This window comes from Otolemur garnettii, unplaced genomic scaffold, assembly GCF_000181295.1.
Source record: "Otolemur garnettii isolate 467f Iridium unplaced genomic scaffold, OtoGar3 scaffold00172, whole genome shotgun sequence".
Taxonomy (NCBI): Eukaryota; Metazoa; Chordata; class Mammalia; order Primates; family Galagidae; genus Otolemur; species Otolemur garnettii.
In genome coordinates, this window is record NW_003852567.1 from 3,461,224 (window position 1) to 3,489,209 (window position 27,986).

General features: G+C 39.9%; 1 protein-coding gene and 1 pseudogene across 1 annotated transcript in view; both read left to right on the top strand.

The window, feature by feature from the left end:
- Positions 1-6,708: 6,708 nt before the first annotated feature.
- DDX58 (DExD/H-box helicase 58) overlaps positions 6,709-27,986 on the top strand; it is a 47,196-nt gene continuing 25,918 nt past the window's right edge. Inside the window, exons 1-9 of the mRNA XM_003800293.3 lie at positions 6,709-7,478; positions 13,564-13,698; positions 18,497-18,678; positions 19,943-20,090; positions 21,418-21,540; positions 22,989-23,096; positions 23,509-23,662; positions 24,192-24,450; positions 26,446-26,608. Coding sequence (XP_003800341.1) covers positions 7,373-7,478; positions 13,564-13,698; positions 18,497-18,678; positions 19,943-20,090; positions 21,418-21,540; positions 22,989-23,096; positions 23,509-23,662; positions 24,192-24,450; positions 26,446-26,608 — 1,378 coding nt within the window. The 5' untranslated portion in view covers positions 6,709-7,372. The remainder of the gene's footprint in view (positions 7,479-13,563; positions 13,699-18,496; positions 18,679-19,942; positions 20,091-21,417; positions 21,541-22,988; positions 23,097-23,508; positions 23,663-24,191; positions 24,451-26,445; positions 26,609-27,986) is intronic.
- On the top strand, positions 11,395-12,334 carry LOC105888047 (annotated as a pseudogene).

Below are 27,986 nucleotides of genomic sequence, written 5' to 3' on the forward strand. Positions count from 1 at the left end.
TCTTTCTACCACCCAATTATAGAGACTAACTGGGCAGGTCTGGTCAGCTCCAGACTCAGACAAACAAAGCCTGCCTGCTTACCACATATATTACCTCTATCGTATTAGTTATTAGAGATGCTGCCTGCCTGGGTCTTGACTGGCACTCTCACTCATCTTCAGTCAACTGGTGGGTCTGCTGATCTAAGATGGCCTCAGCTGGGATTGCTGGGCTCTCTGGTTTCTCATCTTCCAGTGCAGTAGCCTGAGCTTCTTTTCTTGGTGTTCTCAGAGGTCTGAGAGAGAGAAAGAGCGGAAGTATATAAGGCCTCTTGAAGCCTAGGCTCAGAATTGACACCCTCACTGCTACATTTTGTTGCCTATGGCAAAGTCTTAAGTCTAGCCCAGATTCAAGGAGAGGGAAATGAGACTCCACTGCTGGGGGCGCAGGGGAGGTGGTAGTTGCAAAGTTACATTGTGAAAGGTGTAAATACTGAGAAAAGAGAAGAATTATAATGTTCATAGTATACCATAGCATCTATCCTCTCTACTCAGTGAATGAAGTCCTATTACTCTAGGTCTCTGGTTCTCAAACTCTAGCATGCATCAGAATCATCTGATGGGTTTGTTGCAATATAGATCGTTGGACCCCAAACCTAGGTTTCTTGATGCAGAAGATCTGGGATGCCAAGAATTTGGTTTTCTAACAACTTTCCAGGTGGTTCTGATGCTGCAGACCAGTTTGAGAACTGTTCTAGGCTAATCCCTCCATAAGTGTTCTGGATTTCACTTACCCTCACTCTAATAAGAATTTTTGTTTTTCACTGATTCTCTTTTTCCTTTATCTTGATTTTTAGTGACTTCGTACTCAGGTCTGCTGCCCAGCAGCATCAGCCTCACCGGGGAGCTTGTGAGAAGCACAGTGTCTCCGGCCTTCCCAGGTCAGAATCTGTACTAGCGCAAGATCCGTGGGTGATTCACGTGCACGTTAATGCTGGAGAAGCACTGCCCGCGGACCACTGTCACCAGCAAGCATGCATGTTCTTTTTTTTTTTGAGACAGAATCTCAAGCTCTCACCCTGGGTAGAGTCCCGTGGCATCATAGCTCATAGGAACCTCCAACTCAGGCTCAAGCAATCATCTTGCCTCAATTTTTCTATATTTAGTAGAGACGGGGGTCTCACTTTTACTCAGGCTGGTCTTGAACTCGTGAGCTCAAACAATCCACTCACCTCAGCCTCCCAAAGTGCTAGGATTACAGGTGCAGGCCACCGCACTGGCCCAAGCATGCATGTTCTTGAGTTCCGCCTCTAAGCCTGCCTTTCCTCCAGTGTTCCTATGTTAAGAGATGGCACCATGCCTCCCAGAGCTACCAATGCTCTCCTGAGTCCTCTCTCACATATGCTACATCTAATTCATCAGCAAATTACTGGGGTTTTAGGATCATGTATCCCGCCAATTCACCACTTTTTACTTGGACTTGTGCTGTAGCTCTTACCTTGTCACCCTTCTTCCATCCTTGTCCCCTGCAGCTTGTTTTCCTCCAATCATTACAGTTATCCTTTAAAAACAGGAGTCAGATCTTGTTATACTCCCTCTCAAATTCTTATTTATTTATTTGAGATAGAGTGTCACTATATCACCCTTGGTAAAGTACCATGGCATCACAGCTCACAGCAACTTCAAACTTTTGGGCTTAAGCAATTCTATTGCCTCAGCCTCCATTTTTTTGTTGTAGTTGTCATTGTTGTTTAGCACGCCTGGACTGGTTTGAACCTGTCAGCCCCGGTAAATATGGCCAGCGCCCTAGCCGCTGAGCTACAGGTGCCAAGCCCCCTCTTAAATTCTTGACAGTTTCCTATCATATTAAAGTTTAAAACCAAAGTTCTTCTCATGGTCTATAGGACCTTACCAGAACTGCCTTGGCCACGCCCTGCTTCCCGGCCCACTCCTCTTTAGCGATCCTGCTTACTTCCTTTTCTTTTGCAGGCCCAATTTATTCCCACCTTTGGGGCCTTGTGCCTTCTGTTCCTGTGAGTACACCTCACCCAAAAGACCTGCATCCCATTTATTGAGGTCTTCCTTGATCAACTCATCTCATACCAGCAGTCCCCATTGTTCCTTATTCCCTTATCCTGCTTTATTTCTCTTCACTGTACGTATTATTGCTACACAACATCTACATTTTTTGTCTATCTCTCACACTAGAATGTGGTGAGCTCTAACCATCTCCATTTTAGTCATGGTGATACTATTTCCCCCAGTTGTTCAAACCAGAACCCAGAATGTATCCTTTATTTTTCCCTTTCCTTTCCACAGCTAGCTCTCAATATTATCTCTAAAATACAAACAATTCATTTCTTACACATGTGTATGTGCTCTTGCTGCCACTGTCCTTGTCTGTGCGTCATCACCTCTTGAGTCACCTTATAACAGACCTACTCATTCTGGATAGGAGCCAGAGGGGTTTTTAACAACGTAAAACAAATGTAATCAGATTGTGTTATTGTGCTTAAAACCCTGCAGTATGTTCTCATTGCACTTCATTCCTTGCCTTAAAGGCCCCGTTTACCATTTCAGCTCCCCTCTATACCATTCACCTCTTGTTTACAAAGTTCCAGCTATAAGCATATTTTGCTTTTTCTCTATGACATTTTTGTACATTCTCTCTCCCTGCATGGAATCCTTCTCTATTGAAGAGCTGATTTCTTATTCTTCAGGATTCAGCTGAAATGTGACTTGCTCACTCTACTCAGAAAGGTATTCCCTTACCACTATATTGAAACAGTTTCTTCCATATCACTTGGTATTTGGCAATTGTATGTGCGTAAATCTTTGTTATCTGTCTTATTCTTCCCCCAGTCAGGTTCTAGGCCAGAAGTGCAGTGGTACAATCATAGCTCACTATAACCTTGAACTCCTGGGCTCAAATGATCCTCTTGCCTCAGCCACCCAAGTACCTAGATCTTCAGACACGTGAACCACCACACCTGGCTAATTTTTCTATTATTTTATAGAGACAGGGTTTCACTCTTGTTCAGGCTTGTCTCAAACTTTGCCCTTTAGCAATCCTCCTGCCTCAGTCTCCCAAAGTGCTAGGATTTGACAGGCATGAGCCACCATACCTGGCCTGCATTATAGTGGAGTATATTATATATTCCATTTTGCTAAAAAGAAGTGGACCAGGGAAAGCAAGAGGTGGCCAAGGCAGTTCTGGTAAGGCCCTATAGACCATAAGGCCTTTGGTTTTATAACAGAAGTAAATTTTCTGACAATAGCACAAAAGATAAGAGTGGGATAGATGGAATTACCTGGTTGTAAGGATCTTATACTTTATATCACACAGTACAATATTAATTTAAGTAGACAGATAAGTTAAGGATGCATATTATAATCCCTAGAGCAACCACTAAAACATAAACATGGATGTATGGAGACATAGATAGCTAAAAAATACAAATATTAATAGCTAAAAGATTTCAAAGTAAAATTAAATTTGATTAGCTCAAATCATAGGAATAGAGGAGCTGAAGAACATTAGATGCAACAAACAGCAAAATTGCAGTTTAAAACCTGTATCGATAGTTAAATGTAAGTGGATTTAATACTTTAATTAAATGGCAGAGATCATCAGGATAAAAAGGCAAGATCTAACTATATGCGGATATTAGAGGTGCACTTTTATTAAAGACAAGGTCTCGCCTCACTCTGTTACCCAGGCTGGAGTACAGTTGTGCAGTCATAGCTCACTGCAGCCTTTAACTCAGGCTCATGCCATCTTCCTGCCCTAGCCTCCTGGGTAGTGAGACTACTTGCCTGGATAATTTAGCAGTTTTGCTATGTGGCCGATGCTGGTTTCAAACTTCTGCCTCCATGCTCTTCCTCCTAAAGTGCTGGGAATATAGGTGAGCTACCACATCCAGCTGAAATGCACTTTACATTTTAAGGGAGAAGTTGAAAGCAATAAGATGAAAAAAGATATAGCATGTAAACAACATAAGAAAGCTGATATGACTACAGTGATACCACATGAAGTAGACTTTGATATAAGTATTAACAAAGGCAAAAAGAGACATTTCATATAATGATAAAAGACTTACTTTATCAGGAAGACATAATGGTTCTAACTGAATATATCTAGTAACAGAGCTTGAGATTTATGAAACAAAACTGATACAATAAAAGGGACAAATAGAAAAATCAATAATCATAGCTGGAGATTTTAACATTCTCAGTACTTGCAAGAATAAGGAAACATAAAATGAGTAAGCATACAGGGGATTTAAATCCCACTATAAACCACCTGACATAATTGATGTCTAAGAACTGAGAACGCACATTCTTCTGAAGTGTACCTGGAACATATACCAAGATAGTCCACATGCTGGGCCACAAAACAAGTTTCAATAAATTTCAAAAGATTGGACTCTGATCATAACAGATTAAAATAAGTTGTCAATAACATTTACCCACGGGTTAAAGAAGAAATCACAGGGATATGAGAAACTATTGCAAATAAAATGACATTGAAGGCAGTACAGATGCTCCTTGACTCACAATGGGTTATGCTCTGATAAACCTGTTGTAAATTGAAAATATTAAGTTGAAATGTATTTAATACACCGAGTCTCTAGTGTATCAGGTGTTTACTCTCCTTATTCTATGGTTGACTGGGAGCTGCAGCTCCCCGCTGCTGTCCAGCATGAGGAGAGAATGTTACCACATGTCACTAGCCTGGAAAAAGATCAAAGTTCAAGGGACAGTTTCTACTGATGTGTATCACTTTTTAAACTGTCATGAGGTCAAAAAATTGTAAGTCAAAGTATGATAAGTAGGGAACTGTCTGTATATCAAAATTTATGGGATGTTAGCAGTCCTTAGCTGATAAAAGGGGAATTTATAGACTCAAATACTTACATTGGAAAAAAACATAAAATCAGTGATCTAACCTTATACCTTAAGAAGCTAGTAAGCCAGGTGCTCACGTCTGTAATTCTAGCAGTTTTGGAGGCTGATGTGGGAAGATCTCATGCCCAGGAGTTGAAGACCAGCCTAAATAACAGTAAGACACATCTCTACAAAAAAGAAAAAAAATTAGCCAGGTGTGGTGTTGAACCTCTGCAGTCTCAGCTACTCAGGAGGCTAAGGCAGGAGGATTGCTTGAGCCCAGAAGTTGGAGGCTGCAGTGAGCTATGATGATGCCAGAGTGCTCTATCCTGGAAAACAGACATCCTGCCTCAAAAACAAAGAAGAAGCAAATTAAATCCCAATGAAGAAAAAACAATGATTAGAGCAAAAATCTATGAAATAGAAAACAGAAAAACAAGAAAATAAAGTGAAAGTTGGTTCTTTGAAAAGGTAAATAAAATTGGTAAATCTCTGGCAAGACTGATTTTTTTTTTTAAGGAAAAAAGATAATATGGAATATCAAGAACTTAAGCAAATAAGCTTAACAATTTAGAGGAAATGATCAAATTTCTTAAGATAAAAGATAAACCTTGGCACATTAAAATTTTAAGGTGATTGAGCACTGATTCATGATATGAGCATTTGTAAACCAGAAGTGGTCAGAGTTCTGAAGGGAAGCAGAGCAAAGAAATTATCTGATTAGTTAAAGTTTGAGCAATTGCCTAATTTGGACTATCAGCCTGAGAAGTTCAAGACTGTATAACTAATGCCCCTTGGTCACTTGAACTTTAGTTTTATATTGTTAATAAGGGTCCCTCAGTCTAATGCCCTCCTTTTTAATTATTTCAATACTTGAAAATCAGAACTTAACCAAAATTGACTTGAGATAAAAAGTTAGAACAGCTTTATAGCTAATAAAGAAATTGAATTCATTATAAGGAATATTCAAACAAAGGAAACTTCAAGCCCAAATAATTTTATTGGTGAATTCTGTTAAACATTTAAAGGGAGAAATGATATTAATGTTACACAAACTTTTTGTTTTATCAGGCTAGCATAACCCTGACATCAAAACCAAGCCAGTACAAGAAAAAAAAATTATACACCAATATTCTTCATGAACAGAGACACAGAAATATTTATGAAGATACTAGTAAATTATATCCAGAAATATATCAAAGGATGCTACCTTATAACCAAATGGGATTTATCTCAGGGTTAACATTCAAAGCTTAATCAATGAAATTCAGTACAGAATATATGAACACCTCTTACCAATACCTACATTAGAAAAAAGAAAAAAATGTGATCACCTCAACAGATACAGAGGAAAAAATCTGAAAAAGTCAACATCCACGCATGATAAAAACTCTCAACAAACCAGGAATAAAATAGAATGTCATCAATCTGATAAAGGGCATCTTAAAAATCCTTACAGATAACATAAAGTGAAACACTGGCTGGGTGTGGTGGCTCACACCTGTAATCCTAGTACTCTGGGATGCTAAGACAGGTGGAGTGCTTGAGCTGAGGAGTTTGAGACCAGCCTGAGCAAGAGCTACTCCCCATCTCTACTAAAAATAGAAAAACTAGCCAAGCATCATGGTGGTTGCTGTAGTCCCAGCTACTTGGGAGACTGAGGCAGGAGGATCACTTGAACCCAGGAGTCTGAGGTTGCTGTAAGCTACAACGAGCCCATGGCACCCTACCCTACCCAGGGCAACAGAGAAAGACTGTCTCAAAAAATAAAGTGAAACATTAATCATTTCCCCACTGAGATTGGTAATAAGGTATGAGTATCAACTCTCACCACTTTTACTCAACACTGGAGGCACTAGCAGGTGAAATAAGAAAACCAAAAGCGTTAAGATTGCAAAGGAAGAAGTACAACTGTATTCCCAAATGACATGATTATTTTCCTATGAAATTTTAAGGAATTTACAGAACAATTACTAGAAAGAGTGAATTTAGCCAGGTTGCATGATAAAAGGTTGACAAATCATTTGCATTTCTATGTAGAGGCAACAATCTAAAAATGAAATTTTAAACGGATTCTTTTATAGTAGCATCAAAGAACATACAACAGTTAAAGAACAGCCAGGTGCACGGCACGAGCTTGCAGTTCCAGCCACTTGGGAGGCTGAGATGGAAGGATAGCTTGAGACCAGGAAAACAAAAAAAATAGCTGGAAAAATAAAACAAAAGCAATCCCTGGGCGTCCTCTGCAGTCCTTTTGGCCCAGCGGGATGGTCTTGCGGGAAACGAAACTGGGGCGCGCCAGTAGCAGTCCCTACACCCGCGCCCGCACCCCGCCTCCGCTAGTTGCAGTTTCGATTTTTCCTCAGTGGCTAGAATTCCCCGGCAACTCCGCCTTTCCTCTGTAGTTTTCCTGCTGGTGACTCAGACCCAGCCGGGCTTTTAAAGGAGTCTGGAGCAGCCTGGGGAGCCCCGCAGGAAGCCGGGACCACCTCGCGGGAAGCTCGGCATGACCACCGAGCAGCGGCTGAATCTGCACGCTTTTGGGGACTATGTCCGGAAGACGCTGGACCCTACCCACATCCTGAGCTACATGGCCCCCTGGTTCAGGGAGGGTGAGTGTTTTCCAACCATTAGGGTAGGGAAACAGTTGAGGACTTGCTTTCCCCCCTTTCTTTTAATCAGTAAAGGCAACCAAGGAACTCCAGGTTTGTGGCAAGATCCCTACAACATTTTAGACTGGAGATTGCCAGAGTTTTAAGGAACTCTTGTAGAAACTGTGTTCCAGCGAAGTTGAGTGATTTGCTTGGGGATGCACTCTTTAGGTTCAAAGCTGGGGAAAATAACTGTTTTCATTTATTTCTGTTAGTACTTAATTCTACCTTGTGCTTGGTTTTGTACGGGCATTAGAGATTGGAAATCCAATACAGGTTTTGGGAGGGGCAGGGAGGGTAAGAACAGCTGTGATGCAGATGATTACAGTACCACATTAAAGATGCTGTGGGAGCTCTAAGGAAGTTGATGCATTCTCTTCTGAGTCTTACTCGCACTTCCAAATACCCAGGAGCTGGAGAGGAGCAAGACTTTCCCTAGACTGAATAGTGGTAGGCTTTAACACAGGTGTGTTTCCACTTGCCTTTTGAGACAGGGATGGTTGCCACTTGTGAACTGGACTGAATTGCTTGTGCTGGAGAGCAGAGGCTTCTGGGGAAAAGGAGGCAGGGAGGTGGCACTTGCAAGGGGGCATCAAGAGACAAGGGGTCCAACAATGCCTTTTCAGTCTCTAAACGTCTGAAAACTTTCCTGATGTTACAACAGTTTTTGGAAATTTCTTTAAAACAGGTAGGTAATTGGTTGGTAATCGCTCTGCAAAACCAAACCAAAAGTTGTGGAGCTAGGAGTGAAAGAATATCACCCACCAAAGTGGACCTCCACTTTCTAGTTGTGTCGAGAGAGAAGTACTAAAGTGGCATCCTAACAACCAGAGTAGACCCAGGACATCTCTTTTAGAAATATTCAGATGAAACACTAACAAAATGGTGTGAATCTCATTTTTCCATGCACTTATGTATTGTTTCAACAAATCTTGATTGAATAAAAGAAGCACCTCCTGTCAGGTTTTGTGTTAGAATTGGAGATAATTTACTAAGCACCCGTTATCTAATAGGGAGAATTATGTTGGAAGCTGAAGAATCATTGGTGAGCGCAATAGAAATGGTCATGCCCTAAGAGCAGTTAGAGTATCTACGTGAGCCAGGTAACTAAAGGGACAGTAAGTAATAAAGTGCAGTAGTGCTCTGTGTAAGGCTGCGGGGTGCTGTGGGAGCACAGAGCTGGCTGGGAAAGGTACCTAGACTGAAGGTCACAGGCAAAGCTTCCCAGGTATTTGGCATTTGAACTGACATCTAAGCTGGAAGGAGACAAGTAATTGTGGGTAAAGAGCTCCTGATGTGCAAAGGTCCAAGGTGAGCCATAAACCAGTGTGTTTCAAGAATCCAGAGAATAAAGTGTAGTGACAGTGTGGAGAGGTAGAAGTTGAGAGGACTGAGGCTTGAGAGGCAAGCAGAAGTGGGATATCAATACTTTTGGATTTTATCCAGTGAAATTATAAGGTGAAGCGACGAAACTGAATTTGTTTTGTAGAAAAATGACTTTGGCTGCGGTCTGAGGAATGGATTGGATAGGTACAAGACAGAGAAGGAATAGCAGATGCAAAGTTGCCAGGACAATGGAGTGGCAAAACTGGAGGCAGGGAGGCCAGGTAGGAGAACAGGAATCCAGAGGAAAGGGGAGGAGTGGAGGGATTCAAAAGACATTTGGAAAGTATAATCAGTGGGACTCTTCTGGGGAGTAAGTAAGGGTGAGAGCAAGGTAGAAAATGATTTCCAGGTATCAGGCTTAGACCCTTGGGTGAATGAATGGTGGTGTCTGAGACAGGACACGTGAGAGGAGGGACAAGTTTGCCTGAGAAGATATAAGGGTTGGATGTAGATATACTAGGTTTGTGTGCCTTGTATGTGTCCAAGAAGAGATGTTCATCAGATTGCTGGCTGCATAGGTCCGCAGTTCAGGAAAAAGGTGGAGGATTGAGGGTAGGGGGTCATTCACGTAGAGCTTCTTGCTGAAACAATGACAGTGGGTGAGATTGCTCATTGGACATTGAGTAGAAAGAGCACTTCTGGGACAGAATACTGAGAAAGTCCATCATTGAGGAGATGAGCAGAGGAAGAAAGAGCTGGACAAGTACATCCAGATACGTAGGCAAAGACGCATCCTGAAACCAAGGGAGAGTAATGGGGTAGATACCAGGAATGATGGTGAGGACTCAAGCTCTATCAGAACTAAAAAAACCTTTAGCTTTATTTTGGCATTACCCTTGGGGCCACCCATGGGAGCATTTTCTGTGTAGTGACTCATTTCTGTAGTCCTATCAATTTGGGAGGCTGAAGTGGGAGGATTGCCTGAGGCCAGGAGTTCAAGGCCAGCCTGAGAACATTAGTGAGACCCCCATCTCTACAAAAAATTAAAAAATTAGCAGGCATGATGGCATGATGCCTGTAATCCCAGATACTCAAGAGGCTTGAGCCCAGGAGTTTGGGGTTGCAGTGAGCTATCACGATGCCCCTGAACTCTTTGAGACCCTGTCTCAAAAGAAAAAAAGGTAAATATAGACAGCAAGGCAGTGTATCTGGAACATCCTCAACTGTATCTTTGGTAAAGCTGGCCCTCCACGTGGGGTTCAGTAATGTCTGGTAGCATGTCAAGGGAAAGGTCAAGCAGTAGACCTGGGAGCAGAAGTAAACTGTGGGCCTGGGTTCAGAACAGAATGAACTGACTCAAAGGAATAGGGCTGTGGGCATGGGGAAGCTAGGACAGGTGCAAAGGTAGGTTGCTATTATGGGTTGAATTGTGGCCCCCCAAAAGGATATGTTGATGTCCTAATTCCCAATACTTCAGAATGTGATTTATTTGGAGATAATGTCTTTATAGAAGTAATTAGTTACTAGATTAATTACATCCTGGAGTTGGGTGAAGTAATTACATACTGGAGTTGGGTGGCCCTTAGCCATTGAGGACAGAGGCTGATTGGAGTGATGTGGTTCTAAGCTAGAGAAACAGAAGAAGGCAATAAGGAGACAGAGGCAGAATGGAGGGAGTGCAGTCACGAGCTAGGAAATGCCAACACTGACCAGGACCTAGAAGGAGCAAGCAGTGTGGCCCTGCTGACACCTTGGTTTCAGACATGGCCTCTGGAACTGAGAGAGTAAATTTCTATTGTTTTAACCACCTGGTTTGTGGCAATTTGTCACTACAACCGCAGGAGACTGATATAGGTGGCTAAAATAAAAAAGACAGTAAGAAGCATTGGCAAGGATGTATAGAAATTAGAATCCTCCTAGATTTCTGGGGCAAGTAAAATGTTGCAGCTCTTTTGGAAAATGGTTTGACAATTCCTTACAGTGTTAAAAAACAGGGTTATCATATGATCTAACAATCTACACCTAGGTGTACATTTGAGAAATATATATATATATATCCATAAAACATTGTAGATGAATGTTCATAGCATTTCTGTCATAGCCAAAATGTGGAAATGATTCAAATGCCCATTAACTCTTGAATAGATAAACAAAATGTATCCATACAGTGGAGTATTATTTGGAACAAAAAGGAATAAAATACATGCCGCAACATGGATGAACTTTGAAAACACGATGCAGGAGTGGTGCCTGTGGCTCAGGGAGTAGGGCGCCAGCTCCATATACCAGAGGTGGTGGGTTCAAACCCAGCTGTGGCCAAAAACTGCAAAAAAAAAAAAAAAAAAAAAAAAAAAAAAAAAAAAAAAGAAAACACGATGCAAGTGAAAGAAGCCAGTCTCAGCTCCTTTGAGGCTCGTTCCTGGCCCCACAGTCTCTGAACCTCCTCTTCATGTTTTTGGTGGGCACGTCACCCCTAAACTTCCACCCCCCATAGCGGCTAGCCTGAGGGAGCCCCCTTTCCTGCCCCTGTTCTTCCACCTCGGGCAGTGACATGGACGAAGAGGGCGTGCACGGCACCTGTGAAGATGCTTCTCTGTGCAAGAGGTTTGCAGTAAGCGTCAGCTACTGGCATGACCCTTATATCCAGCACTTTGCGAGACTGACTAAAGAGAGGAAGGCCCCTGAAATTAATAGAGGATTATTTTGCTCGAGTCCATGGTGTCAACCAGCTTATAAAGGCATTTCTGCAGAAAAGAGAATGTCATCGTCAAATTCTCAACCTTGGGGCTGGGATGGATATCACCTTCTGGAAATTAAAGGATGAAGATCTTCCAAATAAATATTTTGAAGTGGACTTTCTAATAATAGTTTCCAGAAAGCTGCACAACATCAAATATTAGCCTCCCCTTCTCAACCCCATTATAGAATTACATTCAGAGGATACAATTCAGATAGATGGACACATGTTGGATTCAAAAAGATATGCCGTTATTGGAGCAGACCTCTCATATACCTGAATTGGAAGAGAAACTAAAGAAATGTAACATGACTAAACAATTGCCAACAGTCTTGATAACTGAATGTGTGCTCCAGAGCAGTCTGCAAACCTCCTCAAGTGGGCAGCCAACAGTTTTGAGATGGCCATGTTGATAAACTATGAACAGGTGAACATGGGTGATCTATTGGCCAGATCATGATTGAAAACCTGTGGAGATGACAGTGTGACCTGGCAGGAGTAGAAACCTGCAAGTCATTAGAGTCACAGAAGGAACGGCTTCTGTCAACTGGGTGGGAAACAGCTTCAGCAATGGACATGATGGAGCTGTACACCAGGTTGCCGCGAACTGAAGTGAACAGAATAGAATAGCTTGAATTCCTGGATGAAATGGACATTACTATCTTTGTTGGACAACCAAAGGAGGAAGTGAACTAGGTTTGAGGGAGATAACTTAGTCTGTTGAAGGCTCATGCTAAGCCAGTAGCTGATGCCACCAGCCCTCCCTGAGGAGCTATGCTGAGCTCCCTGAGTGATGGGCAGGCCGAGGTACTAACTAGTCTCATCCCACACTCTGAGAAACCTCAGTTATGAAGGTTGTCACTCCTGTTTCTGTTGACTTGTTGTTTAAATAAATCTCAGTTGCCATTGGGGGAAAAAAAGAAAGAAGCCAGTCACAAAGACCACATATTGTATGATTTTATTATTATGAAATATCCAAATAGGCAAATCCATAGAGACCCAATTTGATTAGTGGTTGCTTGCCTGGGGCTAAGGGGAGGAGGAATGGGGAGTGACTACTAATGGGTATAGAACTTGTTTTACAGTAATGAAAATGTATTAAAATTATATACTAGTAATGTATTCATAATTCTAAAAACCATTAAATTTTACACTTTGAATGGGTTGATTTTATTGTTGCCAAGACAGAGGCTTTGGCAGAGATCACTTTAACTAGACCTACATTGTAAGGCATTCCTTCCTCTCTGGCATCATGTCGTGTACTTGTGTTCAGTGTCTACTGCCAGCTCTTTTCTAATCTCTGGGAATATAGTGGTTCACTAGACACATAACTTGCTTATTCCCTTGGAATTTGCGCTCCATTTAACACTGGGGAAAAAATGGAAGACTATCAAATATCAGGTCATATAAGGTAATGGTTGGTCACTACTTTCTAGGCAGGTAGTGTAGAAGTCAGAATGACCACCAGCAAGTCAATAGTTTGCTGTCAAAAAGGGCCATGAAACTATCCTTATTTATTTCTGACTGTGCTTAAGTCCACTACAATTGTTACTGATGCCATTGGGAGGGGGGGTTCTGCCCTCACATTTGTTAAATGCAGCTATTCAGGCTTTTCAACAAAAACCAATCAAGATGTCAAAGGAAGCTTCTGTCCTTCCACTTAACCCAGTGCTTCCATGACTTCCTCCTTGTTGTGGGGGGACATTTTTTCCACACATCTAGAAGAAAATCCTTTTCTAGAGTGTATTCTCAGACTTCCACACTAAACTAGGAGAAGCTTCCAGAGAGGATGGGAAGGGTCTGGTGGTGAAAAAAATGGGTTTCGTCAGTCTGGACAGAGAATTTGTAGTTTTTCTAAGTTCTTTCCTGTGCTGGGACTTGTTCTGATCCCCATCTGCGTTCAGGAAGATCTGGCAGTCTTCTGGATTTTCTTCTGATGATTAGTGGTTCTGGAGTTTGAGTCCTTCTTGCTTCTGTTTATAGATGAGGTGCAGTATATTCAGGCTGAGAAAAACAACAAGGGCCCAATGGAGGCTGCCACACTGTTTCTCAAGTTACTATTGGAGCTCCAGGAGGAAGGCTGGTTCCGTGCCTTTTTGGACGCCCTAAACCAAGCAGGTTAGTTCATTCTTCTTACTTATAAATTGGAGTATATTATCTTGCTGTTTCAGAATGCTGTAAAAATGAAAAGCTGTTAATTTTGAGGTGCCCACTTACAGTTTGTTTGTCTTAGGCTGAGGCAATGACTATTTGTAGGCAGATGATATAATTATCTACTTGAAATAGGCAAAGGAATCTATAGAGAGATTATTGTAACTAATGGAGGATAGCCAAAGGAATCTACAGAGAGATTATTATAACTAATGGAAGAGTTTAGCAAGATTATTGGATATAAGATCAGCATGTTAAAATTAGTTGCATTTCTATCCACTCGAAGCAAAGAGAAAATGTAATAGAGAATGAAATACTATTTATAATAGTAATAAAAATATTTAGGAATAAGCCTAACAAAAGATGTATGAATCTGAATGAAGGAAATAACAAAATGTAATTGAAAGATATTAGAGAAGTCCTAAGTGGAGATAAATATTCATGTACACAGAGAAGAAAATTTGATATCATAAATATGTCAGTTCTCCCTACGTTGATCTATACATTCAATACAATTCTATTTTTTTTAATTAAATCATAGCTGTGTGCATTAATGCAATCATGGGGTACAATGTGCTAGTTTTACATACAATTTGAAATGCTTTCATCAAACTGGTCACCATAGCCTTCACAGTATTTTCTTAATTATTGTGTTAAGACATTTATATTCTATACACACCTACTAAATTTCACATGTACCTTTGTAAGATGCAATCTTCTGGATTTTCTTCTGATGATTAGTGGTTCTGGAGTTTGAGTCCTTCTTGCTTCTGTTTGTAAATGAGGTACAGTATATTCAAGCTGAGAAAACAACAAATGGCCCAATGGAGGCTGCCAAACTTTTTCTCAAGTTCCTATTGGAGCTCCAGGAGGTGTGGTCCCACCAATTACTCTCCCTCCACCCATTCCCCCCTCCCCTCCTCAATACAATTCTAATAAAAACCCTACATGTTTTTTCAATGAACTTGACAAGTTGATCCTAAAATGTACAATATGGGGGCATGGTGCTTCTAGCCTGTAATCCCAATATTTGGGAGGCCTAGGTGGGAGGATGGCTTGAGGCCAGGAGTTTGAGACCAGTCTGGGTAACATAGCAAGACCCTGTCTCCCGAGAAAATAAAAAATCAACTGAGTGTTGCATGTCTATATATCAACAACAAATATTTTGAAAAGGAAATTAAGATAATTCTGTCTATAAAAGGATCAAAAAGATTACAAAATTTAGGTATAAATCTAATCAAGAAGGTAAGACATACATCCTGAAAACTATAAAAAACATTGCTGAAAGAAGTAAAAGATGACACAAATAAATGAGAAGACATCCCAGTTAGTTCATGAATTGGAAGCCCTAATATTAAGTTGCTCATGCTACCCAAAGCAATCTACAGATTCAACACAATCCTATCAAAATTCCAATGACTTTTTTTTTTGCAGAAACAGTAAAATTCACCCAGAATTCATAGGGAATCTCAAGGCATCCTGAGTAGCCCAAATTTTGAAAAAGAACAAACTTGGAGGTCTCACCCTTCCTGATTTCAGAACATATTACACATCTACAGTAATCAAAATAGTGTGGCACTGGCATAAAAACAGATGAATAGACAAATAGAGAGCTCAGAAATAAACACTCAAGTATATGATCCAATGATCTTCAACAAGAATACTAAGACCATTCTATAGGGAAACAATAGTCTCTTCAAGATGTGGTGTTGAGAAAACTATATATACGTATACAAAAGAATGAAGTTAAATATTTATACCATGTTTTGGGGGTCTCCAGGACACAACCAGTAGGATATATTTGTTTGTGTATATATGTTATGGAGTATATAACACGTATTATTTGTGTGTATGGGTACAGAAACACACACAAATACTTGGAATTTGCTAACATGATTATTGAGGCTGAAGAGTCTCATGATCTGCTATCTGTAAGCTGGAGAACCAGGAAAGCTGGTGATGCAATTCAGTCTAAGTCTGAAGGCCTGCGAACCAGGGTTAGTGTAAGTCCAAAGTTCAAAGGCCTGAGAACCTGGACCTCTGATGTGTGAGGGCAGGAGAATTGATGTGCAAGTTCAAAACCAGAGAGAATTTGTCCTTCCTCTACCTTTTTGTCCTATTTTGGTCCTCAGTGGATTGGGTGAATGATGCCTATACACACTGGTGAGGGTAGATTTTCTTAGTCTGATTCAAATGTTAATCCCTTCTGGAAACACCCTCAGACACACCCAAAAATAATGTTTGCCACCTGTCTGGGCATCCCTTACACCAGTAAAGTTGACACACACCATATACAAAAATATGTATACTCAAAATGCAATAAAATTACTCAATTACTCAAAATGCATTAAAGTCCTAAGTGTAAGACCTGAAACTATAAACTACTAGAAGAAAGCATGGGGGAAAACCTTATTACATTGGACTTGGCAGTGATTTCTTGGATATGGCAACAAAAACAAAAATAGACAAATGGAACTCAGTCAAACTTAATCTTTTATGTATCAAAGGACATAATCAACAGAGTGAAAGCAAACCCATGAAACGAGAGAATGTTTGCAAATCATACATCTGATGAGGGGTAAAAAAAACCTAAAGAACTCTTTTCTGTTTTTTTTTTTTTTTTGAGACAGAGTCTCACTGTGTTGCCCTCAGTAGAATGCCATGGCGTCACAGCTCATAGCAACCTCAAACCTCAAACTCTTGGGCTTAAGCTAATCTCTTACCTTCGCCTCCCAAGTACCTGGGACTACAGGCGCCCACTACAATACCCGGTTGTTTTTGTGTTGCAGTTGTCATTGTTGCTTAGCTGGCCTGGGCTGGGTTTGAACCCGTCAGCCTTGGTGTATGTGGCTGGCACCATAACCACTGTACTACAGGCACTGAGCCAATAAAGAACTCTTAAAACTTAAGAGTTAAGAAATAGGCAAAGGACTTGGATAGACATTTCTCCAAGTATGAGATAGAAATGGCTAAGGAGTATATGAAAAGTTATCTAACATCACTAATCATCAGAGAAATTCAAATCAAAACCACAATGAGATAGTGCCTCACATCCATTGTAATGCCTTCTGACAAAAGCACAGAAAGTAAAAACAAAACAAAAAACACAGAAAGTAACAAGTGTTGGTGAGGATGTAGAGAAATTGGAAGCCTGTGCCTATTGTTAGGATCATAAAATGGTGTAACTGCTATGGAAAACAGTGTGGAGTTTCCTCCAAAAATAGAAAATCAAATCACCATATGATCTAGTGGTTTGACTTCTATTATGTTGCCAAAGAAAGCAAACCCTTGCGATATTTGCACACCCATGTTTATAGCAGCATTATTCACAAGAGCTAGAGCTGGGAGCAACTCTTGTCCATAAACAGATGAATGGGTTAAAAAAATGTGATATATACATGCAATGGAATAGTACTCAGACTTCGAGGAAGTCCTGTGACTCGCTGCAGTGTTCGTGTACCTTGAAGACATTATGCTAAGTGAAATAAGTCATTTGCTGTATGATCCCACCTATATAAAATGATCTAAAGTAGTTATATTTATAGAAACAGAATGGTAATTACCAATAATGGGGAGGGGAGGAGAAAGGGGAGTAGTTTTGTAGAGTTCCAGATTTGCAGAATAAAAACACTGTGGATATCTGTTTTATAACAATATGAATTTATACAGGACACAATTATAAGAGGGACTTTACCTAACCAATGTAATCAGTGTAACCTAATTCTTTGTACTCTCAGTGAATCCCAAACAATACAAATTTTTTAAAAAAATTAAAAAACAATTTGAATTTACTTAACACTACTTAAGAATGGTTAAGATAGTAAACTTTTGGTGTCTTTTTTACCTCACTGTAAAAAAATGAATGAAATTAAGCATCTTATGTTTATTGATCATTAGTATCCTCTCTGAACTCTCTAAAGATGATTTTAAAAGAAATGCTTTTTAAAGCCATAGAATAAACTTTAATTACTATGTAATGAAAAATGTTTTGAAAGTGCTATGTGCAAATTGCTGAACTGTCACTGTAAGACGCATAGTTGGGATTTTCTAAAAATGGATGACATAGAGTTGATGTGCGTTAAACATATTATCGTTAGTGATATCTTTTACTGATGATGCTCTCTAGCACATTGCTTGTATTTTTTGTTTTTGTTTCATCTCCATACACAGAAAGGTAGGTAACCTATCTTTCAAGGTAGGTATCAGATTAAGATTCTCTTAACAGAATCTTTGGGAGTTTTCCCAGCTCTCTGAGCCATTTAAGCTTGCAAAAACTTCTTCAGGGTTGCTTTAGTTACTTAAAACTCATTCTCTTCCTAGCCTAATGGAAATAGTGTGGGTCTTTAAGTTGGACAAGTTCGTTAATACTGTTAGAGATCATTAGAGTGAGACATTGTGAATTGTTGAAGTTAGAAAGTATTTTTCCTCCTCAAATTTTCCATTTAATAGTCTTTTCTTGAAAAATGTAAAAGCAAAGTTCCTTTGAAGCACTTTGGAGGAAAGATTTTATACTAAGACCAAATGTAAGCCTTCAATTTTGTCCTTAGGATTTTTTTCCTAAGAGATAATAAATATTGTTAGAAAACCTAAAGTGTTGGGTAACTACAATGACTACTCTTTTTTAAAAAAAAAAATCATTAACCTTGGGGTAATATACAGATGTTTTGAGTTCTGTCTCCACACATTCAAACGTGATTCCTGTGGTTATTAATCTCAAAGTATGTTTTAGTGGGTCTTATAAGAGTCCCCATTTTCTTTTTTTCAGGTTATTCTGGACTTTATGAAGCCATTGAAAGTTGGGATTTCCAAAAAATTGAAAAGTTAGAGGACTACAGATCACTCTTAAAACGTTTACAACCAGAATTTAAAGCCAGAATCATTCCAACAGAGATCCTTTCTGAAATATCTGAATGTTTAATTAATCAGGAATGTGAAGAAATTATACATGTAAGCTAATTTATATAAAATGCTAATTTGGGGAAAGTAATTTTAACATAGGAAATGTCTTTTGTTTTCTATACTGTTTTATTCCTGAGAAAGATAATTGAAACCCACAAAAATCCTCATATCTAAGGTGTAATTATCTAGAATAGTACTTTTACTGTGATCTGAGTAATTTTTATGTAAGGATTTTTTTCAGGTTTGCCCTATTTTCAGTTAAAATTACTGTATTACTTTTATAAGTAGTGTTTTATGCAAATTTAAGTAATATTGAACAGTTAAGCAAATAAAAAGAAAAAAGTCTCCAGACTCTGGCAGTTAAGTGTTCAGGCTGTGGACCCAGATGAATTTTGTTAGAATCCTAGCTCCGCCACTAACAAGCAGTGTGATTACTAGCAAGTTACTTAACTTCCCTAAACATCTGTTTCTCCACCTATAAAATAGTACCAATAATAGTGCCATGTTAATATGATGTTTTTATAAGGGTTAAATGAAATAATACATGCAAAGTGCTTATATATGCCTGGTATATAATGATGGTTGCATAATAGATATAGTTATTATGATTAATAATAAAAGTCATATAAATACTTCTACCCTGAACAAACCCATTTGTTAATATTTTGTTACACGCTTCCAAATATTGCTGTATGCCATATATCCATATTGTGAATAGTTATCAAATGAATCATTTTCCTAATATTACTGATGATAGGTATTAGAACTCAGAGGTGAGAAGGCTTGGCTTGACATAGTGACATCATGTGTAAAGGGCAAGGATGAAGGAAAGAGTATTTTAAGAATCTGTTCAATGGGCTCAGGGCCCGTAGCACAGTGGTTATGGTGCCAGCCACATACCCCAAGGCTGGCGGGTTCAAACCCAGCCTAGGCCAGCTAACCAACAATCATGACAACTGCAACAACAACAACAAAATAGTGTGGGTGTTGTGGTGGGCGCCAGGCGCCTATAGTCCCAGCTACTTAGTAGGCTAAGGCAAGAGAATCACTTAAGCCCAAGAGTTTGAGGTTGCTGTGAGCTGTGACGCCATGGCACTCTACCAAGGGCAACATAGTGAAACTCTGTCTCAAAGAAAAAAAAAAAAAGAATCTGTTGAATGAGGTAGAAATGGTTAGTGAATAAGATCCAATGAGCCATACAGTACTATGACTTTAAATGAGATAGTATATGAACTGAAATTTCTTCAGTAAAAATTGATAAAGGGAAAACTGTTGAAATAGTTGATCAATAAACTGCAATTGCCTTACTTAGGTTTGCACCAATAAAGGGATGATGGCAGGTGCAGAGAAAATGGTGGAATGCCTTCTCAGATCCGACAAGGAGAATTGGCCCAAAACTTTGAAACTTGCTTTGGAGAGAGAACAGAACAAATTCAGTGAACTGTGGATTATAGATGAAGGTAGGATATTCCTAGGAAGAGACCTGAAGGCGGCAGGGGGAGGGTCTGAGAACATGCTGTGCCCTCTTCAAGGCTTAGGGCTTCCCTCATTCCTAACCATCTTTTACTTACTATCTGAGTCATTTTCGCTTCAGATTACTAGGGCTTCATCTCTAATAAAAAACAGCATGAAGCTGGGTTCTGAGAGGGGGCATATACTTGCCCATGGAATTAGTCCTTAAAAATGGACCAGGGCAAACTGCTCTCATCCAGAATTAGCCCTTCTGGCCCACAGGATTGGGGGAGGCAAAATTTAAGCTTCCAGTCTGAGTTTAGATCATCAGAGAAATAGCATGAGAATTCTAGAGTCAGAGGTTCAAACTCCAGGGCTTCCCTGCTTTTCAGAGTAGGATCATAATATTGTCTGGTTCTTTCACTTAGAAGCCATCTGGAAATGAACCAGAACAGGAGTGAAAGAAGAATTTGCTGTGGTTAAATGTCTGAGCCATCATTTGGTTTCTTGAAGCCAACATCTTTTCAGAGCATTGTTTTAAAGGCTGACTTTGGCAGACATCTGAATGTCTGCTCTTAGCTCTGTCTTGGCTTCTTCAGATCATAAGTTGTTATAGAAACATGCCTTTATAAACATCTGATTTCTTGGGACAAGAGTTAGCCACAGGCTGGGTGTGGTGTCTCACACCTGTAATCCTAGCACTCTGGTAGGTGGAGGCAGGAAGATTACTTGAGCTCTGGAGTTTGAGGCCAGTCTGAGCAAGAGTGAAATCTTGTCTCTACTTAAAATAGAAAAATTAGCTAGGTGTTGTGGTGAGCGCCTGTAGTATTAGTTACTTGGGAGGTTGAAGTAGAAAGACTGCTTGAACTCAGGAGTTTGAAGTTGCTGTGAGCTAGGCTAATGCCATGGCACTCTATCTTGGGCAGCAGAGTAAGACTCTATCTAAAAAAAAAAAAAAAATCAACCAGAGATGGAAGACATGAATGACTGCTAAGTCTTACTTCTTTCTGGTGCATGTGAATCCCTGGGAGACCTTGTTATGATGCAGATTCTGATTCGGTAGTGGCGCAACACTGGCATTTCAAATAAACCCTTGAAGTTGCTGGTGCCACACTTTGCATGATATAGTCCTAAATGACACTGGAGTTCGAACTCCAAATTAAGATTTAAATCTTAAAATTTCTTTAATTATTTTAAAAGACAAATGTGAGTAGTTGTGAAAAATCTTAATGGAAGTTTTAAATTTTAGTGTTAGGACCTCTTTATGGGGCTTTCACCATTGAAACTAAAATCAGATTATGCTAAGATTCTAAGATGTTTTTTTGTCTCATGAAGGTGGACAAGATTTTGAAATTAAAGATCTTGAGGATGACGACATTGAAACTTCAGAAGTACAAATTTTCTACCAGGAAGATCCCGAGTCCCGGAATCTCAGTCAGAATGCACATCCACCTTCAGGTACCTGGCATTGTTTGTTCCTTTTCGGGTACTCAGTGTGCGAACACGGTTTGCAGTGCCGAAAGTCATAACTCTGTGAAAAGGTTTTTGAAGAAAATTAAGAAAGAATTTATTTCAAAACAGATACTTTTTCTATAATTAGAAATAGTCTCTCCTTCTGTAGCTGTTGTTTCTGCTATCTTTTTTTTAGTCTTCTTTTACTGTTAAGAAGGCACATGCATGTCTATGTTGGCAATGCAAACAGTGTTCCTCCCAGAAACTCAATGTCTATAAAATCCCAAAGCAGCTTTTCTTCCTAAAGAAGTGCTTCTGTGGGTGAGCCATTTGCTCACTTTCCTTTTAAGATCCCTGGGCTGAAGGCAGTGCACTAGTGAATGTGCCCAAATGAGAGGCTGAGTAGGGGCTGAGATCCAGCTGGTGGCGTTTGCCAGACAGTGCTCTGAGGGCTTGTGTCCCAACAGGAGCACCCTGTTCTCATTCACACAGAGACACTGTAAGTGAGCTGTCACCCTACACGGCCTCCTTATGCTTCTTGAAGCATGCTTTCATGACTGTTTTATGAGGAGACCAGAAAGTTGCATGATGTGCCATAATAAAAAGCTACTTACCAAAGGGTATCAGAAAGGAAATTAGGATTAATAATGTGTAGTATTAGAAGAAAAATGAAAAAAAAATGATTTGGGGATAACTTCCTGAAAAGAACATTTACAGATGACTTCTGTAACTGAGTGATACAAGGGTTTTGTCATTCCTGAATAAAACAATGAATGTAAGTTGCTTTAAATTTTCTGACAGGTAAAGCTCCTTACCGGTCTTATAAGTGAGGTTGACTTAACTTTTTAGAAATTCTGTTTCTTTAAAATGGGTAGGTTAGACTCACTAGACAATTTCTAAAGGCTTTTGTAGGGCTAAATACTTTATATGTTTATTTGTTATTGAGATAAAGCCTCTATGGTTATTCTTTTTAAAAGTTCTGGTCATGTTGAAGGAAAATGCCATTGGAGAGCCTGAAGAATTACAAAGAATGGTTTCTCCTTAATAAGAAAAGGCTTTGAGAATCTAGTTTAGTTTGGTTTTCTTCAGAGATCTGGGAAGGATTTGTTGTTGTGCTCTATATAGCATTGTCTTTAGCTAGTATATCTTGCCTTACCCTGAACTGGGCCATTTTTACTTTATATTCTCTTTATTAGACTTCCATGATTTTTAAGAAAGCTTTTTTTGTTTGTTTTTCTCTTCTTGCCATGGATATTTTGTCACTGAGAGAATTCTATATGTCATATCAGTCGGATGGGGATGGTTAACAAGACACAGTATTCTAAACTTTCTCCAAGAGGCCCTTCTTGCTCCTGTTGGAATCACGTTGGAATTTGTGTCCATTGGGGTATAGCTATTGGCAGGATTCTTCAGAGCAATAACTATTTGCTAATTTGGTTCCTTTTGTATTACAGAAATATCTCACACTGACTTGTACAGCCCATTTAAACCAAGAAATTACCAGCTAGAGCTTGCTTTGCCTGCTAAGAAAGGAAAAAACACAATAATATGTGCTCCTACTGGTAAGCCAGCTGCCATTACTTATATAGTTTGTTTCTCTGTTTGCTTCTCTCCTTTTTTTCTTTTATTAAATACTGGGACATCATGGGCAAATTTTAGTTTTTTCCTCGTTCTGTTTGTCTTTTGAGAAAACTATCTCGTTTAATATAATCTCAACATACTGTAAGGAACATGAGAAGGGAAAGAAAAATGCCCTTGGTTACCTTGCTTTGGAGTCCTGGTTGTTTGCATGTTACCTGAAGAGTAGCTTGATATTTTTTTAGTCATAGTTTAAATTCTGTAATTGTTAACTAACTAAATTATCAATTTATTAGTCAGCCCAGTGGTATTAGAAGAGCCAAAAGAAGTATGTTTATGGAGCAATATCTAATACAATATTAGTTACATGTTTTCTTTTTTTTTACACGTTAAAAGGTTGTGGAAAAACCTTTGTTTCACTTCTTATATGTGAAGATCATCTTAAAAAATTTTCACAAGGACAAAGAAGAAAGGTTGTTTTTTTTGCTAATCAAATCCCAGTGTATGAACAGCAGAAATCCGTGTTCTCAAAATATTTTGAAAGACTTGGGTAGGTATAACAGTTGGTCTAACTTATTTTTCTCTAGCTTCACATAATTGATGTGTTTTCTGTTTTGTTTTTGAAAAGCCATGATTAAAAATATTTTATAATAGAATCAGCTTTTATATGTATAATCTAGATGTAATAACTTCATGGATTCAAGTCTTTTTATTTAGATATACCAAAAATCCTTCCTAAATTCCCCTGGTTTGCTCTTGAATAAATTACTTAAGGGATAAGTTTGGTGTTTTAGTGACACATTTAACTTCTTTAATAATTTTATAACTTATTTGATACCATTAAGCCCTCTTTTCTCAGAGTGATCCGAAAGAATTAATATACTGTATACTACTGTAAATTATAACTAACTTGCATTTAGTAATCACTTATTGTCAGGCTCTATGCCCGAGGGCTTATCTACAGCTATATTCCTTTTAGACTTAAGGAGAAAACTTAATTCTGACCTAATGCTCTAGTATTTTTCTTTGTGGTACTTTATCACTGTGGTTGGTAAAAGGGAATTTTTGTCATTTCCCAGGTACAAAGTTGCAGGCATTTCTGGAGCAACAGCTGAAAATGCCCCAGTGGAACAGATTGTTGAGAACAATGACATCATCTTCCTAACACCACAGATTCTTGTGAACAATCTTAAAAATGGAACTATTCCATCACTGTCTGTCTTTACTTTGATGATATTTGATGAATGCCATAACACCAGTAAACAACACCCGTACAATATGATCATGTTCAATTATCTAGATCAGAAACTTGGAGGATCTTCAGATCCACTACCTCAGGTACCTCCAAAGTCAGAGAGCCTCCTCAAAGAGCTATCATCTTCCTAAATCCTATTTACTTACTCTTGTGGCCACACTGAGGATGTCCTTCTCGGGTTCTAAGTCCTTATTATACTACTTATTGTTTTTGTTTTCATTCATTCACTCATTTACTTAACAAGTATGTACCATGTGCCCTCATGTGCCATGTACTATATTAGACACTGGGATAACAAAGGTGAAAAGACATAGTCCTTGCCCTCAAACAGCTTCAGTTTCATGGGGACCCAGATGTAGAAAATTAGGCCACAGTTATCATGATAGTATCTGTGGAGGTGGGCACATGGCACAGTTGGAACGAAAGTAAAGCACTCCTAAGTGTGCTATGGAAGTAAGATGAAACCTAATTGAAGTTGAGTTAGGCAAAAACTAACAGGAGTCAGCCAGGGAGATAGTGGCTGGTTTTCTGTAAGAGGATAGTATGTGTCCAGAGGCACTGAAAGAGCTTGTGGTGCTCAGGAATCTTGAAGCTCTTCAATATGACTTGTGTGTAGGGTATGAGATAGGGGATAGCAGTGGGTGAGGTGGGGTGGGAGAGAAGGAGCATGGAGCAAGATTCCCAGAGGGTACGGGACAAGTAGGCAGGTAGATGGAGGAGAATGGAAGGAAGCTCAGACATTATTTTTTGGTGTCTTTAGAAACAAGGTGTGAGAGCCAATTTAGAGGGCAGTTCTTAGATGGGGGAAGGAAGGGAGGAGGAACCTTGGTGTCTAACCTCTTTTCTATTGAATGTAGGCAAGGCAGATCATTTGCTGAGAATCAGTCAGTATAGGAATGGGCAGGAATCTTGAGGAGAGTATTTGAAACGAGGAGGAGAACTGAGAGGAATACACTGAAGAATTATTTGGTTTTATTGGGGCTCCAGGAAGCCGTAAATTTATGGTATATTGCTTAGCACACTTGTATAAAATTCTCCAGCCTTAATAATTACCCTTTAGGAAGGGCAGGTTAAAAGAAATTCAGTATGGTGCCCACAGATAAGAAAGTGCCCTTCGGGACAGTGCCTGTGGCTCAGTGAGTAGAGTGCCAGCCCCATATACCGAGGGTGGCGGGTTTGAACCCGGCCCCAGCCAAACTGCAACAAAAAAATAGCCGGGCATTGTGGCAGGTGTCTATAATCCCAGCTACTCAGGAAGCTGAGGCAAGAGAATCACCTAAGCCCAAGAGCTAGCTAGAGGTGTGATGCCACAGCACTCTACCGAGGGTGACAAAGTAAGACTCTGTCTCTAAAAAAAAAAAAAGTGCCCTTCTGTAGCAATTACATTTCTTACAGCTTTTTCTTTTGGGGCTGGGTTTGAACCCGCCACCTCCAGCATATGGGGCCAGCCCCTACCCTTTTGAGCCACAGGGGCCGCTCAGCTTTTTTTATTAGCATAAAATTGGTTGACTAGATTCCTTGCTGATTAGTCAATTATTCAATAATTATTGAGTGGCCATTGGAAGAAGAAATGAATATTTATTACGTGATCATTAAGATACATTTTTTTGCAGATGTTATTTTACTGAATCCACACAACTACCTTTTAAAATAGCTGTTCCTTCCCAGCTTCTCCAAGAGCTGAAAACAGTTGTCCAAGGATACACAGCCAATGTGACGGACATGGCTGAGATTGGAGTGGAAGTGTGTCTGATCTAACTCCCTTTCCTTTTCAGTATGTTGCTCTCCACACTGTGAGGGCCACAGGGTAGAGAGAAGATAAGCCCTGTCTTGAAAGGGTTTCCTGTCTTGGTTTGTGTGCTAATTAATGTTCAGCTGGTTAAGTTATGACTCTGGGGTTTATTCAATGCTTTACTTAATGGGGACCTTTCTTTTGGCCATGTCATAGAGAATGTCAGAAAAAAAAATTGTTCTTTGTCTGAAGACCCAACTTCAGGAAAGAGTTACGTGTTGGGGGAGTGTGTGGAAAAGTCTTACTATTTCTCAGACATCTCAGGATTTGGAATGCTTCTTTACAGGTTATTGGGATGACTGCCTCAGTTGGTGTCGGGGATGCCAAAAACACAGATGAAGCCATGGATTATATCTGCAGACTGTGTGCTTCTCTTGATGTATCAGAGATAGTGACAGTCAAAGACAACTTGGAGGAACTGGAGCAAATTGTTTATAAACCCCAAAAGTGTAAGTGGGATGCAGTGACAAACCCTTTGGGATGTTGTTACTCTCTGCTTCTCCTACTTCAGAGCCTTCTAGGTGAACGCTGAACGTCATTTGACCTCTTTTCTGTTCGGCAGAAGATACATTCCCGTACTTCGAAAATAGTCACATTTCCAGCTTCTTTCCCTAACTGAGCCTTCTCCCCAACCAACAGACAAACCTCCAAAATGGCCCATAGAGAGCTCTTGCCTGTGCTCTGTGCCCATGTGATCATCACTCTCTGAATATGTATCACATCATTTTAATCAAAATGGAATGATCTAAATTCATCATATCTCTTCTCAAAAGATTAGAATATGATTTTTCTGTAAGATTGACTAGCAAATGTTTATTAATGTTATTACAGTAACAGTGCAAGGAAGAGGGGTATGGAAGATACCTATGACTTCATCTTGCTGAGTAGCACATGACTATGTGAGTCTAAGGCGGAAAAACACCCAAAATAGGGAGGGCTGTGATGAAGTTCGTTTTAGGAGTTTAAAGAAGGTACTCAATCTCAACTGATACAGGACAAGTGACATCCCAGCCAGCTCGTGGAGCTGGGGGGCACAGACCGGTGGCCTCCACCTTGGCAATGTTGGTGGTGGCAGCAAGCAGCAGAACCAGCAGGCTGGAGGGTGGGCAGGGGGTCCCCATTTCCCCGGCCTGGGACTAAAAGGGATTTTAGCCATTAATTTGCAACCCAGACAGATGTCCCAGACATGCTGAATGTAACATGTTGTTCCAGACAGACAGATGTCCAGACACACTAAATGTAACTACCTAGTCCCGCTAAATGTAACTTTGGAGGGCCCCATGCAACTATATATACCCCTAGACAAAGAGCCTACAGACAGACAGACAGAGAAGGAGAGAGAACACTTTTCTCTCCTGACTCCAGTTTTCTCTCTGCCAGGAGCTCTGGCACTTCTGTATTCTTTTCTGTAAACAAATCCTGTCTTACCACTGATCTGTGGTCCGCAGATTCATTCTTCAAATCACTGAGACTAAGAACCTACTGAAGAGCAAAATTCCAGTATCACAACTTTTGGCATCACATAGGCAATCCAGTTCCTCTGGCTCTCTGAACTTTATCTCCTCCCATGTCTCATAAACCCAGAGACTATTCTGCAGGGCTCTGCAAACATATCATGTGCTTCTCTCTCTAAGCTTTTGTCCATGCTGTCCTCCAGACCTGACTGCTCTTGCCTCCTTCCTTCTGCTTCTACATTTACAACACTGACTCCTCCGGAAGACTTAGATATTCCTTCCCCTGCGCTCCTGACACCTTGCACATACATTACAGAACTCTGCTGTGGCCATTTGGCCATGTGTCTTTCCTTGAAGAACATAGTCCTCTACA